The 18,898-nt window shown below is 46.9% G+C and overlaps 1 protein-coding gene across 7 annotated transcripts in view; it reads left to right on the top strand.

Annotated features, from left to right (window-relative positions):
• Nucleotides 1-18,898, top strand: part of HIVEP3 (HIVEP zinc finger 3) — a 244,282-nt gene that overhangs the window by 211,369 nt on the left and 14,015 nt on the right. For all 7 annotated transcript variants that reach the window (XM_044435196.1, XM_044435195.1, XM_044435197.1 and 4 more), the window contains 2 exons: nucleotides 1,232-1,407; nucleotides 15,309-15,407. In XM_044435196.1, coding sequence (XP_044291131.1) covers nucleotides 1,232-1,407; nucleotides 15,309-15,407 — 275 coding nt within the window. The remainder of the gene's footprint in view (nucleotides 1-1,231; nucleotides 1,408-15,308; nucleotides 15,408-18,898) is intronic.

The following is an 18,898-nucleotide window of genomic DNA, read 5'->3' as shown; positions in this document are numbered from 1 at the left end:
TGCTTATTCTTTGCTTCAGGACTTGGTGAAAAGTGGTCTGTATATGTCAGTTAAAAGCTCAAATGGTCACAAAGGCAAAAATCATTTCAAAGCTTAGCCAATATTGTGTTGAGCTTTTCAGTTGAGTAAAGGCAAGATAAATGCCTTTTGTGCTTTAGATACAAGAAAAACTGTAGGAAGCAATGGCCTCTGTCTTTTTTGCTAGCAACACACATGAATGTCCAGTGTCCTTTCATTCTAACTGGCAAGATATACTGTGCATGAAAGAATGTTGACTTGGCCTATGTATGAATGGGAAAGGAAGCTGCAGCGACTTGGCTTTGCCCAAAGCTGATGTTGTTTAACTTTATGAGATGTCTTTTCCCCCTCCCTTGATATGTCTTCCCTTGGATTTCTGGCTGCAGGTTTCAGATCACCAACTCCGGGTGTTACTGAGAAAATAATGTGGTTGTTAAAGTAGGAAGCATCCATAGTGCATCTTGGTCAAATAGTATCAGAAATAGCAAGTGTTCACATGCTTGGGAGGAAGAAGGAAGTCAGTGAATCAGTGCGAGAGATCTGTGTGTGATATCAGCGGGCACAGAGATGTGTTCTTGCATGGTGTTCGCTATTCAGTCCGAGAAGCCAACCCGTGTATTTATTTGTATACCACATGTTTATCCTCCCATCAGGGTGGTCAGGGTAGCATGCATGGTTCTCCTCCAGCCTCACTTCTTTATCTTCACAACATTATCAGCATGGTTTCTGAGCATTATAGGAGTTAGCCATGGTGCTGAACTCTACCTCGAACTAGCTTCAGCCCTGTGGATAGCTCTTGTGAAGTTCAGAATAAAAGCTGCAATGGAGCAGGAGCCCCACTGAGTCTAGCCTCCTCTGAGAGGAGGTTTTGGAGACAGACCACCTTGGTCCTGGTCCTGGTCCTGGCCTGACACTGTGATGACTGCCCCACACTAGCTCCTTCAGATACACGAGAGGCTGGTTCTTCCCACTGCGAAGCATGGAGGCGTTGTGGTTATAGAGGGAAGGTTCCCCCACCCCAGTGCGCATGAAGCCTGATGACTCCTTGACGATCATCTAGCAAAGTACTAGCCAAAACAAATCGTCCTGTATCCATGAACAATGCAATGTTGAGATGTTGGGGTGTTCTCCCCTTTTTCTTTAATGGACACTTGTTACTACTTAAAGGTGGGAATTGTTTCTTTCTGTTACCATGACACCCTGTTGCTCATAGGTACAAATCAAACGAAGAGTATGTGTATGTGCGAGGCCGTGGACGAGGGAAGTATGTATGTGAGGAGTGTGGAATTCGCTGCAAGAAACCCAGCATGCTGAAGAAACACATTCGCACGCACACAGACGTCAGGCCATATGTCTGCAAGTACTGTAACTTTGCTTTTAAAACCAAAGGTAAGCACCAGTCAGCTCCACGCTCATCTTCCCAGTGCATCCGCTTGCTAGTTGAAGTTACCTGGGGGAACTAGTGCAAACAGGAAAGGATGTTACAATCCTTTCATAGTCTGGGCAGATTTTGCAGACCTCTAATGGGCTGAAATTGGAAAGGCATGCCAAAGCAAGACTGTAATGTGCTTGATTCATCAGACAATGTGGCGAACTTCCGTAAGCATTTTGCCTGCAGTGGTACAAACCATCTTTGTGATTTGATTGAAAGATGGTTTTGAGCAGCAATTGTGGCTGAAACCCTGCTCCCACACCACCGCGCAGCCGGCAGCTGTACAACCAGCCAAATAGCTTAGTTGTAGGGCAAGAAAGGGCTTCTTTCTTGGAGGGTTCCAAAGAGGTCCTCACAGACTGATAAGTGTATCTGGGGTCTAACATGCTAGTCCTCTCTGTGTGAATTTATATGCTGTTTATTTTTACCCTTTCCTTCCCTGGAAATGTTTTATGCTCCAAGGGATGCTTCCCCAGATGAATGTGCTTCCAGTCCACAGCCTGCAGGATTGCCAGTTCTTGGAAACATTTCTTCTTTCCCACCATATCAACACCTTTTAAGCTTCTAGCTCCATGAGTTTATTACGATCTCACTTTTTGTTTAGTATTAGGCAAGCAAGCGAGATTACTGATCCTCTTGGCAGATAAGCTTTCTGTAGCTTGACTGGACAGCTATGAAAAGGACCACAAGCCAAGGGGTTATGAAATCTGCCCAAACCATAAATTTGGGTGTGGGAGAGGGTTAGAAACAAAACTCGCAATGCTCTTTAAACATAATGTGGCCCAGCATATGCTGCTTCTTTGGTCTCAGTAACCCAGGGACCTCGACACTAGCCCCACTGTGCCTGACAACACAACACCTCCTTCCTGTGTGAGTGACAGAATGTCCCTTGAATGACCCAAGGTGCCATTATCTTGAAACCAGCCCAGGGTTCTCCACCGGCGATTCACGGCACTGCCGCCAAATTTCAGGGAAGGCAGGGCTGGGCCAGACTTTGATGTGATAGTTCTGGTGGAATTGGGAGAGATTTTCAGTGGGAAGGGCCGAGGAGCTCACGGGAATTGGCAGCAGGTCCTGGCAGGCTTATTCAGCAGAGACCTGTCCATGCCAAGTGGCACTGACATGCTTAGCCGCAGCAGCGCGTAGAAGTCTGTGTGCACGCAATCCGAAATACTTACACCTTACAATAACACAGAAGCACTGCACCTTAGCTGGGGCTAGAATCCAGCCTGAAAGGCATGCAGATGGACATTTGAGTGTGCAGGTGTACCTGTGGATTCTTCCTCTGGGTTCTTTCAATTTTGAAGTCTTAAGAAACCACAGTTCAGTGGTGGAATGTGTTGCTTTGGGTGCAGAAGATCAACTTTCTGTTACTCCCCAGTATTTCTAATCGGAAGAATTTCGGGGAACAGAACTAGGAGAAATCTCTGCTTGAGTGTTGGAGAGATGCTGTCGTCCATCATAGACAGTCTTAGCCCCAGTCAGGCTTCTCCAGCCTCATGCCCTCCTGGACTGCAGTGCTGGACTGCAGTGGTCATGGGGCTGGGAATGACAGCAGTTGCAGCCCAACCCATCTCAAGGGCACCAGGTTGGGAAAGGGTGGCCTAGGGGGTCCAAAGGCCCGACACTACAAATTTGCTGCATCCTTGTTAGCATCATCAGTCGGCTAAGCCTGTCTGGATCTTTTTGCTTGTGTACCAAAACTCAAGGCAGGGATCTGTCCTAATCTCAAATTGGTTTGCAGGTACCTGAGTTTTGATGTGTGTTGTCATTCAGTTCAGTAGAGGGTAGGCAGGGGTCCATCCTGGCCCTTGTTCCCCTCGGCTAAGCAACTGCAGTTATTTCCCGAAGTATTAGGAATAGCTCCTCTTCTTTTCCATGCCGATCCAGTGGTTGGAATTTGCCCGGCCCCTTCTCCATTCTTCCATTACTTCCTTCTAGCCTTCCTTGATGGCACAACATCCTTCTCACCAGCCCACTTAATTCCCAGCCACCGCTTCCTCACACCGTGCTTTCCAACTGGTGGCACGAACATTGGCAGTGCAAGGAGAAAGCAAGCAAGCAGCCCTGCTTCCTTGAGGGAAAAATCCAGAGTGGGATTTATAATTGCAGGCCAGCTGGGTGAATGATTTAGGGAGTGGGGGGTCCTTGTGGGAGGGAAGCCAGATTTCCATCCACGCCAGAGCAGAAGTCAGGGGCTCTTTAAAATAAAAGCCTCTGCTATGAGTTGGGCTGCACAGCAGGGTCATACAGGCTTACAAATCATGAGAATATGCTGGGTTTGCAACTCCAGATATGAGCAGGACAAGGTGCTTTCCAGAATTGTTTGCAATTCATTAAACATGCATTCACAAAACTGTTCCCTTTTAAACAACAAAACCCTCCAAATACCCCTAAACATTTTTAAAGCACATATTTTTAATGTTCCTTTTCACATTATTACTATGGGAAGGAGTGTGCACATTTGGAAAAGATGGAGCTTTTCATGCAATCTTTCCCATTCATTTTGTTTACTTTTGCAACTGATTATTATTGTTATTGTATTCCACTTATATCCCACCTTTTCTCCTCTTGTGAGGAACCCAGAAAGGCTTACGTAGCTCCATCTTATCTGCAGAACAGCAACCCTGTGAGTAGGTTTGAGAGTGTGTGAGCGATCCAAAGCCAAGCAGGGAACTTCATGGCTGAGTGGGGACTAGAGCCCAGGGCGCCCAGGTCCCCAGTCCAACCGTCTAACCACCACACTACACCAGCTCTACATTGCTCCAAACAGAGATCACGGACAAAGCCAGTAAATGATGTAGCAGTGCTAGGAAAATTACCCAGAATGATACCTTCCAGCTCTTGGATTCTGTGATTCAGTTAGTATGCTTGGGTTTGCAGATTGCTAGTGGCCAGACGCAGAGTCCATGCATGTTGGCTCTTTTTCTCTGCTTAGGGGGCAGATAAGTCTGCCTCCATCAACCCCTAAGAAATGGCATGTACCCAGATTTTCCCGTTGGCCCCACATGTGCCTTGACTTCTAAGTCAGCCTTCATTCTGTGGGTCCACTTTCCATTTCAAGGCAGATAATTTAAAGGGATTGCCTATGTCAACCCCATGAGAAAGTGACTGTCAGTCAGTTGAAAAAAATGAGACTGCTTTTGCTTCAGCTGTTGTTAGTAGCCCGAGTGCTTTTCTGTAAAACCAATCTTTCCCATCCTGGTACCTTGCAGATGCTATGGACAACTTTCAGCAGCTCCAGCCAGCATGGCTAATAGTGATGAAAATTATAGTCCAAAATAGCTGGAAGGCACCAGGCTAGGGGAAACAGGTATAACTGCTCCAGGGCTAATTGGACATTGTGTGCCATGGACATTGTGTCCCCTTTTTAATGGAGAAGCAGCTTCTAGGGTAGGCTGCATGGAGAAAAGAAGTGGAGAAGGGTCAGTGGTGGCCTCTCCCACACTAGAGATATTCAGAAGAAACTGGACAGCCACCTGAGTGGGATGGTGTGACGTGGTGTCCTGCAGCAGCAGGGGTTGGACTCGAGGGCCTTCATGGCCCGTCCAACTCTACTATTCCATGATTCTATGAGTGCTCCCCACCCAATGCCTCTTCATAAAGCTACTTTCCTTAAAATATTCAGATGTGTGCAGACACACAGAGAAAACCGGGGTTCTTTTGCATGCATTTGTGTGTCATGTGTAGCAGGGGGTGAGGCCCTGTGGTGAACTGGAGCAATTTAAAATATGATTCATTTCCAAAGGGTAATGAAGATTAAATATAATATCTCTATGTTACAAGAGATGGTAAAAACATATTTCAGTACCCAAAATTATTTGAGCACAATAGAGCCATAGTTAGGCCCTTCTAAACCTCATGGATTTCAGTCAGAGTGCTAAAGACATGCTTATTTTTCCACCATGGAAATAAATGGGGTTTAAGATCTTAACTTTGGTTGAATCATGCTCTTCATAAAAATGTAGCAAGGAAACCTTCCTTTCCTCTGTTTTTTCTGGTTGGAAGACAAGTTATGAAAGAGGGTCTCCTTTAAACTAAATGAAATAAATCAATGCACACTTATGCCATATAAGTGTTTAATAAAATCTTGAAAGGCATGTTAGCATATATTTATAAAAATATTGTTTACTGTTGTACTTTATCTGCTGCCTTTTACTTCATCTCTTGCCCTCTTTCTCTTTCTCTTCTTCCAATGTTCACCTTCATGCCCTGTGCACTTTTTGTTTCTAAATGACATAGATAAAGGAAAAAAAGTTGGGATATAAATGCAATATGGCCATCAGCAGGATGGGCTCCAGCCATGCTAGCTTGGAAGCTGGAAGCTCAATCATGGGCTGATTTTGAAACAATGGCACACCTGAAAAGGTGGAAAGATGGTGTTGGATGACGGTCCTTCTAGATTACCTTCTCTTTGTAGTAAAGTCCTGCCAGTCTCAGTCCAGCATCACTAATGCTAAATGTATTTTCCATCCTCAGTTTTCATGCAGGGGCGGAAGTAGCTTTGTGGAAGAGTTAAAATGAAGGCAAGACTAAAAGACCTGTTTTTGCTCTGTGGTGCAACTGGAGATGTGATGACTTAGAGGGGAATGGAATGGAATGGAATGGAAAGGAAAGGAAAGGAAAGGAAAGGAAAGGAAAGGAAAGGAAAGGAAAGGAAAGGAAAGGGGAATACCTCAGAAAGCTTTAGGTGGCAGAAGGAATCCCCCCATAGTTCCCAGATCTCCCTAGAAAAGTAGTAGTTGTTTTCCATTTTTCTGATGATCCTCCATAGGATCCTTTACGTAGGCCTAGGTATGATGAGGCTCATTCTTCTTCCCAAACTAATTTTAAACCAAGACCCTCCAAAATGTACACTGTCCTCCCTCCTTATCTGAGTGAGGAGGATTTCCATGCATACAAGTCAAGGTCCCTCTGCACAATCAGATCCTAAATTTTGCCTATAAGCACTTCAGCTACAGATGTGTGAGAGTTTTGTTTCAAATGACTCAAAGATGCCCTGTTTGCAATCTCAAACATGGACAGGGATGTACAAGTGAAAGATCAAAATGCACAACTCTTGGAAAAGGATGTACTTATGGAAAGATGCCAGTGTTCTCAAAATGCACAAGTTCCTCAAATCTGTAACTTTGGAAGAATACAGAACTTTCCCAAAGCGTACAACTTTTGTAAAATGCATAGCTTTTGCAAACCATGCAAATTTTGAAAAATGCCCCATGTTTAAAAGAATATACAAATTTTGAAAAATGCACAACTTTCCCCGTTCAAGTGAAATGGAAAACAGAGAATGCAAATGGCAAACTGAGCCTTTCGGTAGTTTTCTGGTCCTTTATCTCAGTGGTTCTGTTTGCAGCTTCAGATAAATGTGGGGGCATGAATCAAAGAATAGTAGAGTTGGAAGGGGCCATGTAGGCCATCAGGTCCAACGCCCTGCTGTTGCAGGACACCAGTTCACACCATGAGAAATTTGGTCACAAGGTAGGATCAATTTCTCCTCCCCTTCTGCCACTTGCATTCTTGAACTGGGACCTTTCTAAGACGTAGAGAACATCTCAGTAATTAGTTGCAAGTGGAGATAATAAAAAGCTAGATTTAATAGCTGCCCCAGGTTGTCCCACTAATTATACAGCCAGTGAATGAATGGGGCCACATTTAAAGTTGAGTTTACATAAAACAACATGGCGATTCTACATCAGGTTTGCCTCTGGATACCAGGCTTGCAAAGCCTCTGCTTTGCTGCACTGCCAAACATTGGTGCCCCATTGGTGCAACTGGGGGGGGGGGGTCACTGGCAATTGAACATTAGTCTGTAAGGCATTTCTATAAACTTCCCCAAAGTATGGGTAGCTGCACCACTGCTGAAAGACCTGCACAATCCAAAGACAAGGTTGATTCACATTTATTTCAAAGAATGATGGCGGATTACTTCTGTAAAAGCTGTCTTTCCTGACCGGTTCATGAATGTTGGACTATAGCCCCCATCATCCAATCCTAATGGCCGAGGGAGGCATAGTCCAACACTTCTGGAGGGCACCAGGTCAGGAAGGGTCACTGTGAATGTTCTTAGTGTGGGTTGTCAAACTCCTTGCAGCAGGAGGACCAAAGAGAAGGTCTGGAGAACCATCTTCCCATGGTGCATGAGGCCATCAGCAGAAGGCACGGAACCAAAATACTGGAAATAACTGCATATTTTACTGCCAGTATTTAAGCCTCGGGAGAGGCATTTCAGCCTTCTAAGATGGGGGGCAGGGGCGGGCAGAGAATGCATGAAACCCAGCAAACCAGCAGTCAGAAGGAATGGCTGTGGAGCCAGCGGAAGGGGCATGACCATCAGCAGAATGCCATGGGGTGCATTCCGCCCCAAGGCCTGAGGTTCCACATCCCTGCTCTAACAATTCGTGAGGGTCTGCCTTGCTAAGAGAGCATTTCCAGTGTGCTTCTCCTACAATTGCAGCTCATCCACTGATTTGTAGCAGGTTGTATTATGATCCTCTGTGTGCATGAATCCTAAGGAAGCGGTTCGTCATGTGTTGTCATTGGTGGGAAGCAGAGGGGAGGACAGGAGAGGGCGGATGGACTCTCTCACCTTTGCATAATGCATCAGGCTTGGCTTTCTCTCCTGGCTAGCTGGGAAAACAGCTTCCGATGCCGCGCTTGCATTCATTTGGGTCTCACCTGCCTTCAGCATTCCTCCTCGGCCTGTTCAAGTCTGCAGGCATGGCGATGATCAGATTCCCATCTCTGTATTCCATGCTGAAAGGAATGGGATGAGTTCCTTTTCCTTGCTAAGCTGCTTGGCATTTCAGAATGCAAAAGGGTATTAGCTGTCTGCAAGCAATAGTAAAAGCAAGACCTTCCAAACAAAAGAGCTTAAGGCGCTAATAGTGTTTAGGGCAATGGTGGAAATGCGTGTGTGTGTGTGTGGGTGTGGCATGCCTTATCTCTCTTGCTGCTGCATGTTCCCTCTCACTTTGATCTGCGCGCCTGTGTGCATTAAAGTTGGCCAAATGGGGGAAGAATGGGGATGATCCGGGTGACAAGCATGCATGAGAATGTCTACGGTATTCTGGGATCACGAACTGCAGAACCTCTCTTCATTTTGGTTGCATATGGTTTTAATATCACTGAAGGCAGCCGTGATCTTGGCCCTCAGCTCCATCTGATCCGCCTCTCTTAGCCTGTTTTTCCTTCCTCCCCTAGTATGAACGCAGAATCGAGTTTCAGTAGCTGAGCCAACATTGCTGAGCTGATAATTTTATGAGACGTTTTCTGAGTATTCTCTTTTTCAGCTCAACACCACCACCAAAAGGTTAGAGAACTCTCCTCTCCCGCTCTCTCACCTCTGGGAGAATATTTTGCATAAAATTTTGCCAATCTGGGGGCCCTACCAAGGTGTAGGATGGGTGTGGAGTCACTAACTTCTGCTCCATCCGTACAACCCTGTTTTAGCTCTAACTCTGTCACGTACAGGGTGACCTTCAGCTGTCAAGCAGATCACTGGAATGCTGCTGGGAGACACAGCAGAAAGCCATGCATGTGTCCCTTTAGTAGCTGATGATGCATTTGCACCACAAAGAAGCCATGTGGCTCGTGCCCAGCTGTCCTCAGTGTGGGTTACCTGTAGCAGTTCTTCCCTGTATCCTTTGCAAGGTTGTTCAGTCATGTACATACAGGGCCCCTTTCTGCACTGAGCCAAGCAAGAGTTCCTCACTCATATGGGAGTTCCCATACATGTGCGGCTGCTGAACGGGCCCAACTGTGTGACCCCAGCTGTGTGCCTTTAGTGCATCCAGTCCTGAGTCACTGGTAGGTTTAGATCAGCGGTTCTCTCACCTTGCTGCTTTGTGGAGAGTTACTCTGTTGCTTTTCCTGGTGAGTAACTCACGGACCACCGTAGGGATGGCTGCTTGAGGTGGAAGACGCTGGTCACATTAAAACAACTCTTTCTACACCCTGATGTAACTGGACGGTGGGCCCTAATTAAAAAGGAAGGACAGATAGTAGCATCCTGAATGACAAACATCCCAGTGACAGAGAGAGTATGCAGACTCCAGCAATACTGAGGTCGGGGGCCAGGGCCAGTGATGTTTCTGGGGAAAGCTTCTACCTTTCTATTGCTCTGCTTATTCTGTGTGCCCAGCAGTGTTCTTACTTAAGTGATAGACCTGTACCTGAGCTGGACCACTGCAGGCTGCAACTGGGAGGGTTTACATGCTCCATTATACCAGGAGTGGGCAGAAGGTAGATTTCCAGATGTTTCAGACTTCAGCTTGTCAGTCTGGTCAGTGTCAGGAGGACTAGATTAGAATACCAGAACATCTGAAGATCTACTTTTGTGCACTACCACACAACAGATAAATCCTTCTGCGAAGAAAGCTACAATGCCTGGATGAAAGGCTCTGATCTTGTCTTCTCTCCCAAAGGGAACCCCTTTTGTATCCTCTAAATCAGTGGGCCGATCGTGTTGGCAGGATTCCCATGACTGGTCCTATTCAACTGGATATGCCACTCCTTGTGCACCTCCCCAAAGCCCCCGTCGACTTTTCTCCACTTTGGCACAGATAAACTGGACTACAGGGGGAAAAGCTGCCATTTTCCAGCTTCTAAGATTGCAGTTTTCCTGCTGCTACTAGCAGTGGAAAAGCAACGATCTCACTGGCAATTGCTGAGGGACAGGAGAACTCCATTCCTGGCAACCCCCAGGGCTCAGGTGGCAGGGAAGGGAGGTTTAAACCTTCCCTTCCCATCCCTGTGGTGTGAGCAGTGTGTGTGTGTGTGCACACGTAGGGGGAAGAGTAGGTGTGTTCGTGTGTGCACAGGCATACATTCATGGACACACCAGATGTGGCCCTTGAGATTCAAAGGTTGTGGACCCTGATACACAGTCTGTAGCAATGTGCCATTGCTCAGTGCAAAGGGGGCATCACATAACGATGCCCAAGGCTTTATGTGAAAGGGGCAAAGGGAAGGCTATTGGAGATCAGCAGAGCGCCGGCCACGGATGGTGTTCCGACCCAAGGCTGCTCTTGCTGCTCTTGAGATGTTGCTATGTTCATAATGCAGATAAAGGCCTTTTCTAAATTTTAATTTTAGAACAGTCACATACTATATTCACAGCAGTCAATGCACTTCAATGACACAGTACCCAACCATTCGCAGTCAGACTGAACCATAAAATATCATACCCATTCAGGCTGTCCTCCTGAACCTTGAGGAAGCAAACTGAGACATAGGGGTGCATTTATGGCAGCACCAACACCCGCTGATCTCATTAAATATACCTTCCTCTGTTTGGGCAGTCATTCAGGAGAGAGGGCAGGAAATGTTTGCCCATTCAGAATCATCCCATGGGCTCAGCTGATTGGCTGGATGCTGACATGACAGTATATGCTCCTGGGACCCCTCCTGTGCCTGGGAGTAGAAAGCAGCAGTGGCAGGTTGGAGAACAGAGATGCAGGTGCCACACTGCCTGCCTTGTACCTCAGGAGCAAGGCTGAACAGGCCAGCCGACCTCAGGTGCACCATCTCATTGCCAGGATTGGCATAATATTCAGCCACCAATCTGGTGGACTTCTGTCCCTGGAGTGAGGGAGGGCATGGTCTTCTCCTTTGCATCAGGCAGCAAAATGTATTGGACAGTTCAGGCAAAATTCACCTTCCACATGATGCTATCTTCATTCATATGCATTTTAAAACCAATTTAGTATTCAGACTAGTTTGCAGTTCATATTTATTAGAAAACAGCAACTGTAGCTCATTAGCATTTCCATTTTAGATTAGAGCATGTAGGAAAGCGTGGGGAGAAAGTTTGTTCAAAATCCTTAAACGGATTGTTGAAAAAGGATTAGAACTGTCATCCAAAGGGGTTCATCATCCCCAAACACCAACATTTAACCCTATTGATCGTCTGCTGAACAGACTGGGCCTGATAGGCTATAAGGCTAAATTCACTGTGCATTGGGCCTCTTTAGGTAAAGGCACCCTCACAGTGGCTCTTGACAAGCCCCCAGGGAGAGGTGCAGACACTTTGCTTAAGCAATTTCAGAGGGACCAGTGGCTTGGCTTCCTTTTGTTACCCTAATGTTCCAGGTGTATCAGGTTGCAGGTCCTCTTGCCAACAGTTAGGAGAGTCTCGGCTATGTCATCTTGTTGCAGTGCATTTGGAGAAGCCAGCTAGATATTGAGACATGCTCAGGAGCTAACTAAACCCTGAAGGAGTTTCACCGAGGAAGTACATGCCTTCATATTTTCAATCCACTCAGTCCCCGGAGGTGAAGGGAGAAGGGTAAGGAAGAGAAGGGAAACGTTCTGCAATGTTCTTCGATCGGTAACTCTTTCTCTTCTCCTCTTTCTCGTGCCTGATTCTGTCTTCTCTATCAGAACAAATCTCCGTCTCCAGTTTGAGGAAGGACAGACAAGAACATGTTTCATGTTCACTTGGGTTGATGCCAATGAATTTGTGCTGCCAGAGAGATCTAGGCCACCTAAGCCCTTTTATGACTCTCTTAAGCCTTGAGATTACTGACGAGGGGCCACTGGCAGTGAGCTGGATAGGAGCTTCTGGGGTTCCTACTCCATCCCTGTGTGAATCCCTTGTGAACAGGGATTCTCTTGCAACTTCTTTGAATTGGATTTCTTGGTGCCTTCTCCCACTGACTCCTCCACAACAAACCTCCAAATGTCAGCTTTGCAGAGGCAGGAGAAGTCCGGAAGTGTTTCTTTTGGCCAAGTGATACTGTCAAAGGCAGCCAGGGATCACGGGGCTTCTTGGGCTGGCTGTCATTTTGGCCTGAGATCAGGAGTGCTTGTTGAGTTTCCAGAAGAAACCCCCTGAAACCCAGGGATACGCTGACCCTGAGTTGCAAAGTGCTGGCTGTCATTTGCAGGCCAAGATTGGGGCAAGTTTGCAAGTGTCCAAATTCTCTCCTTATAAATCACAACTTTGCAGCCTGGGAGGATTTGTGACAGCGGGAAGTCTCTTTAGCTGTGGAGTTGACATTGAACTCCAGGAGCCCCGTGAGGTTCCATAATTCATGGATGGTGACCTGCAAAATATGGGGTCTCTCTCTGGTGAAGTTGGTGGCCAAATTTAGCTCTGGCTCAGAAACCAGCCAAGCTGCTTCCTGCTGCACAAAGCTTATTTCTGAGTCCAACCCAACCTGAGCCATTGGAGTGAGCAATGCAATGTAGAGCTCTCTTAGAACAGTAGAGTTGGAAGGGGCCATGAAGGCCATTGGGTCCAACCTGATGAGTGCTTTCCACCCTTCTCTCTGTGTGCAAAAGTTTTATTCCACTGAAGATTAGTTCTGAATGGAGAGGATGGAGTGGTTTGCCAAGAATGGAGAGGTTTGCCATTGTCTGCAAGACCTGCTTGTGGACATTGCAACAGAATCTGGCCAGCCACTCTGTGAAGCAGGATGTTAGACTGGAGGGACCCTCAGTCTGATCCAAAGAGCTCTTTTTAACGTTCCAAATAGTAAAAGGTTTACTTCGTTGAGAGGCTCTGTGGTCTGTGCTTACTCTTCTCAATTCCTCAGACCAGCAGGGCATGAGAACACACCCCTGCAACTAAGCCCCATAAGTGGACCGAGCAACAGCTCTGTCCTTACACAGGGGATCTAGGTTGTGCATCTTTGTGGAGTGTGATGCCAGGAAGATGGTCACTGGGTTTCCAAGGATTTGCAAGCTCAAGATCCTCCCAAGCTCTTTGGTTGTTGTGGCACAGCTTTCCCCAGGCTGGGTCACTCAGCCTTAAACAGCACAATCAGTGGTTGAAGGTGATGGGAGATGTAGTCCAGAACACTAGTTTGAGGAAGGTGTGTGATATAATTCCAGTTACTGAATAGTAGCTGCTAGATATGGAAGCCTGATTTTTCCATGTTCTGCAGTGAGCTTCTCAGAGGATTCTGTCCATGACTGGGAATAAGAAGCTGGACTGGATGGACCTGTAATCCCACTCAGCAGGCTTCTGCCTGTGTTCTTATGCCTGTCTTCCCTACTTCTGTGCACTCCCGCGAACCAATTCAAACATCAATACAGTTGCATAGTTACTGCCAACCAATGGCCGGATCCTGCTCTTCTGTGCATGAGAGTAATGGACCTTCTGTGGGAGGAAGTGCTTTACCCACAGATGGTCCCTCCACCAGAGTTTCATTGATCCTCTCGCCGCCACCACTATAGCTCTCTCCATTTAACAGCGTCTCTTGACTCTCTGCATAGCATGCCCAAGGGAAGGTGTGTGTTTCAGCAATCCTTGTTGGGATTCCTCGTGGCCTGTCCTCAGCTTACACTGCCATGTCAGTGGAGAACTGAGCAGAAACATCTTTTGGCTGATTCTGGGACAGATTCAAAATCTAGTGATAGGTTCCCAAAATCCTTTGTGTGGTCCCAACAGATTTTTCATACCTGAAGGAATCTCCTTAACTCTGGCAAATTGTGACTTGTGTGTGACACGCAGGCGAGCCCACTTCACCTCCAGACCGTGGTTTGGCTTACATCAAAGTGGGCAACCTGCAGCCTTCCACGTGTTTTTTGCCAAGCAGAGCCCATGCTGAAGATACTGGGAGCCTTAGCCAACATGTCTGGAGGACTGCTAGTTACTGAGCTCTGCTTCTGGCAAACAAACCTTTGGCTCATGTGCTCCTTTCTCTCCTCGTTTTCGGTGGAAACAATTCTGTGCTTACTTGGGATTAATAGTACATGCTGAGAACCAGGATGTCAGGGAATTAAAGTGCCAGGAGAGAATGTGGTGGACTAGGAGGCAATGCACCCCCTCCCAAGTAGTTGCTGGACTCCAAACCAAGGAGTTGGAATGGTTGGAACCCACCATGCCGCACACCCCTGACGAAAGACCCAGGACTCCATGGCCTTGCCTCTGTCACCTGTTTGCTGACAGGCTAACTTCCTGGCCTGGAGCCAGTGGCCATTTGCAGCAAGGATGGTGAGGAAAGCCCCCCTGCCTGTTGCTCATACCCAAAGCCAAAGCAGTGGCTTTTCCGGCAAGCGAGGAGCAACACCAGTGCAAGTCCAGGGGTCCTGGGTCCTCCTCCAGAGTTCCCCCTCTAGAGAGCACCTTGCCTGAAGTTTCCTCCCAACCTGGGGCTAGTGCTGCACCAAACCATGGATTGCTGCTGGGTCACAAGCTCGCCAGAGACAGCCAGCATGCATAACATGCCTTCCTCAAGTATGTAAGCACAAGCCAGGGGTGTCGTGGGTGGAGAAAGTGGCCCTCCAGATGTTTGGCCAACAGCTCCCATCAGCCCCTAACCAGCATACCCAATGCTGTGGAATCGAAGGGCACAATATCTGGAAGGGCACATATCACATACCCCTGCTTTTTATATTCTCGCTCTTCAGCTCAACATGGAGAAGACCATGAGGTTTGCATCCCACTTCATTGTGTCTCTCATCCTCTTGCCTCTTATTTCTCCCTTGAATGCCACTGACAGTGATGGCCAGTGGTGTCTCTGGAGAGGGAACTCGGCCTTGCCGTGTTTGGTAGTGCCTGATCCTATGTGCGCTCTGCTGAGTTTGGAGACATGTGGGCCAGGATTGTCCACTCCATACGTAGCATCTCTCTTGCCTGGTTTTCTCTGCCTGTTTCGTGTGTCAAGCGGAAAGCATCCTGGTAGCACCTCTCCAGCATTGCAAAGCACGTGCCTGCCCACTCTGTCCACACTGCATGAGAGTTAGTCATTGCGTCATTATCTCACTAGACATGTGCTCAGCTGCTCATCCAAGGGTAGCCACCTCTGGGTCTGGCAGAGAATGCAAAGGGCTGCCCACAGAAGCGCCTCTGGTCACTGCATGCAGGAAGCTCACGATGGCTGACCAATCTGAATGTTTTGTTCTGTTTCAGGGAATCTGACTAAACACATGAAATCAAAAGCCCACAGCAAAAAATGTCAGGAGATGGGTGTGTTGGTGTCTTCACTGGTGGAACTAGAAGCAGAAGAAGGTAAAGGACATGTGCCATATTGTATATTTCATTCCTGATTCCAGGCACGGGTGGACCCAAACTCAGTAACCCTTTTCTCCAGTGCTAAAGTGTGTGTGGATTTTGTTCATTTTCCAGAGGGTTAGCCTTGTGGCAGTGAAAGAATGGGGCATAGCTTCTTCCTTCCATGCTTGCTGCTTTAAGATGCTGTCTCTGCAGTATTGACACCATAATAAAAAATTATATTTTTCTCTCTTGAATGACTGGGAAACAGAACTGTTCTCAGCCATGGTTAAGTGGGACAGAATGGTGGTTACTACCAAACAAACAGCAAACAAGATTGCCTCTATTAGTGTTAAAATATAAATAAAGCAAAAAATGGACAGAAGGAAGCCCCCCGCCCCACCAGCATTTTCTTCCCCGTCCCCGGAATTGCCAATCTTTTCATTGGCCACAATCATGACTTCAGTCATACTGAGAATGCAGTGCTGAAGCACCTTGAAAACAGCAATGCCTTGAAGAGGGAAGAGCCAGGCTACATCTTCAGAGAGGTACCTGATACTGCTCCAGTTTTTCCATTGCCGGGTAAGTGAGGAGGAGAGAGAAGGTGGCCCCACTGCCAGGGCATGATGGGAATGAGCGAGTTCTTACCAGCCAGGCAAAACCTTCACTGGACATAGCACTTGGTTTACAATGGCCTGGTATGCACAGAGGAACAACCCAGAGTTCACCTTGAACCCAGAACTGACGACACCAAACTCTTTAGGGTGGTTAGAATCAAATGGGATTGTGAGGCGCTCCAAAGGGATCACTCCAAGCTGAGAAAATGAGCGTCAAATGGTAAATGCAGTTCAGTATAAGCAAGTGTAAAGTAATGCGCATCAGAACAAAAAAATCCCCATTTCAAGCATGGGCTGATGGGATCTGAGCTGGCAGTGAAGGAGCAAGGAAGGGATCTTGGGGTAGGGTGGGCGGTGGGCAGCTTGATGAAAATGTTGGCCCAGCTGTTGTGAAGGAGGCAAACTCCAACAAAAAATTAGAGAAGGAATAGAAAATGGAACACCCAAGATCTTGCTTTCCTCATACTAAGCTTTGGTACAACCACAGTTAGAAAATTGTGCTCAGCTCTGGTTACCTTCCCTGGAAAAGGACATTATTGAGTTGGGAAAAGTACAGAGAAAGGCAGCTAAAATGATCAGAGAGGTGGAGCAATTCCAGTAAGAGAAATTGCTATAACAACTGTCTAGCTAAAAAAAAAAAAAAAAATGGTAAGAGGTGGCATGGTAGAGGTGTTTGAAATAATGCATGGTGTGAAAACAGCTTGACCATAACACTTGAACCCAGGGTCATCCAATGAGGCTGATTGGTGGAAGGTTTGGGATAGATAGAAGGAAGTACCTCTTCACAGTGTATAGTAAAATTTTTGGAATTTATCGCCATGGGAAGTGATGATGCCTACCAATTTGGGTGGCGTTAAAAAGGGATTAGCCAGATTCATGGAGGAGGAGGCCATCAGCGGCTACTAGCCTCTCTGGTTATGGGTTACCGCCTTCACCAGAGGCAGCATGCCTGCCCACACCCGTTACTGAGCAGCTGGGCAGGAGGAGGCCTGGTTCCCATCCTGCTTGAGAGGTCCTGAGGGCAGCTGGTTTGCCACTGTGTGTATGGAATGCTGGGCTAGAGGGACCTTTGCTCTGATCCATTGTGGGCTTTTAATGTTCTCAATTACAGGGTTTGAATGCAGTCATAACTCATGACTCAGTGACAGTCCGTGGTTCAACGGCGATTCATTTTCACCCCGTTCTCTGGGCAGGCGTTACATGCGAAGCAGCTCAGTGAGGAGCAAACCATTTGCAACCATATGCCTCTGATTTTGAATACGGGTACCATGACTTGTGCCAAGGACTGGGTTTTGGATCAGCCTATTGAAATTCCAAATGGCTTCGCTCTCTCTGAAATGGCTCTGCTGATATATTCCCTGAACAGCAGGACACAGGGCAGGGACACTTTCAGCAGATACATACGTGTTGCTGTTAAGAAGCCTGCCTTGTACCTTCACTTGTAACCCTACAGCCAGCCAGCCAATATACACCTTTTATTAATATTGTGGTACTGTAATATTACAGTACTGTAAAAATCATATCATTATGATTTCCAATTATGGAATGGAAAGCCATAATTGGAAACCAGCTATTCCTCCATGTAAACCAACAGCTGCAACACAATCAAGAAAATCGGGTGAGAAGATTCCGCTGGAATTCTAACATGCCACCTTTTTATAAACTGTTGCCAGCAGTTTATTAGATTTCTTTTGTTGCTGTTGAAGTGCATTTCATTGCTGTGCAAATGCATTTCTTCCCTCCTGAGGTGGTAATGCAGTATGAAGACTGCACCTGTGTGGTTTCTCCACGTATACAGGGCTAGCTTAATCCTGTTGAACGCCTGTCTCCGAGATCTGGAAAGTGGTGATGATGGGAAAAAGCATAAGGAGAGCGCTGTGGGATCCGGCAAGGGTCCATCTAGCCGGCGTTGTGTTCTTGCAATGAATAACCAGCCTCCTGTGGGAAGGCCACAAGCAGTAGCACCTCCACACAGTCATGTTTTTCAGCAAGTGGTGTGCACACCATCTCTGATACCAGAGGCAGCATCTTCCCATCCAGACAAGCAGCCCAGAGAAGCCTCCTCATCCATGAAATTAGAACTAGAATCCTAGAATAGCAGTCAAGGGAAAACATCCCTTCCTCTCCCCTCCTCTCCCTTCTGCAAGCAGTGACAAGCCGTGCACTTTTCCTCTGAAGAGACGGTAATCTGCACGCCCACTCCCCCAGAGTTGTGCTGGGAATAGCAAAGGAGGAGTGCCGTGCACGAGAATCGAATCTTTGAGAGAGAATGTGCTCCGTGTGGCATCACAGATGAATTATGAATCATCTCGGGTCATTAAGCAGCAGCTGAACTCCGAACAGGGCATGGCACTTCAGCCCAGCTTGCTGGGCACACGGCTAGGGATGGATGGATCAGGCTATTTTTGGTCCAGGCCCCATTTGCATGTGTTCCTTCCTAAGTCCTTCTCATCCTCTTTCTGCATGAATCTTCCTTCTAAAATTAATTGCACAAAAGTCATACCCATTCTCTGTGCATTGTATTTGCCCATTTATTTTCTTATCTATCCATCCATAGAGCAGAAAAATAAGCATCCTTCAGATCACAATACTTAACATCTAGTAAAACAGCAGCAATAAACCTTTCTAGGGCCACACCTAAACATGTTACAGTCCCAGTGTCTAAACCACAGGAATGTCTTCAGCTTTTGTTTAAATAAATAGACTGTAGGGGCAGCTACATTAGGGGAGATTCCATTAATCCAGGTAGATTTTATATTTTAAAATATATACTATATGCACTGCATATTCTTTCAGCTAAAAGCTGCACACAAAATTCAGACGTGTGCAGAACTGGAAGGAAAAAATCCCTGGAGCAGTTCAGGGACTGGGGACATGCAGCTCAGGTCAGCA

Source organism: Varanus komodoensis, unplaced genomic scaffold (genome assembly GCF_004798865.1).
Source record: "Varanus komodoensis strain SLA01 unplaced genomic scaffold, ASM479886v1 scaffold29_1, whole genome shotgun sequence".
Classification (NCBI taxonomy): Eukaryota; Metazoa; Chordata; class Lepidosauria; order Squamata; family Varanidae; genus Varanus; species Varanus komodoensis.
This window is presented reverse-complemented; position numbering and strand designations above follow the sequence as displayed.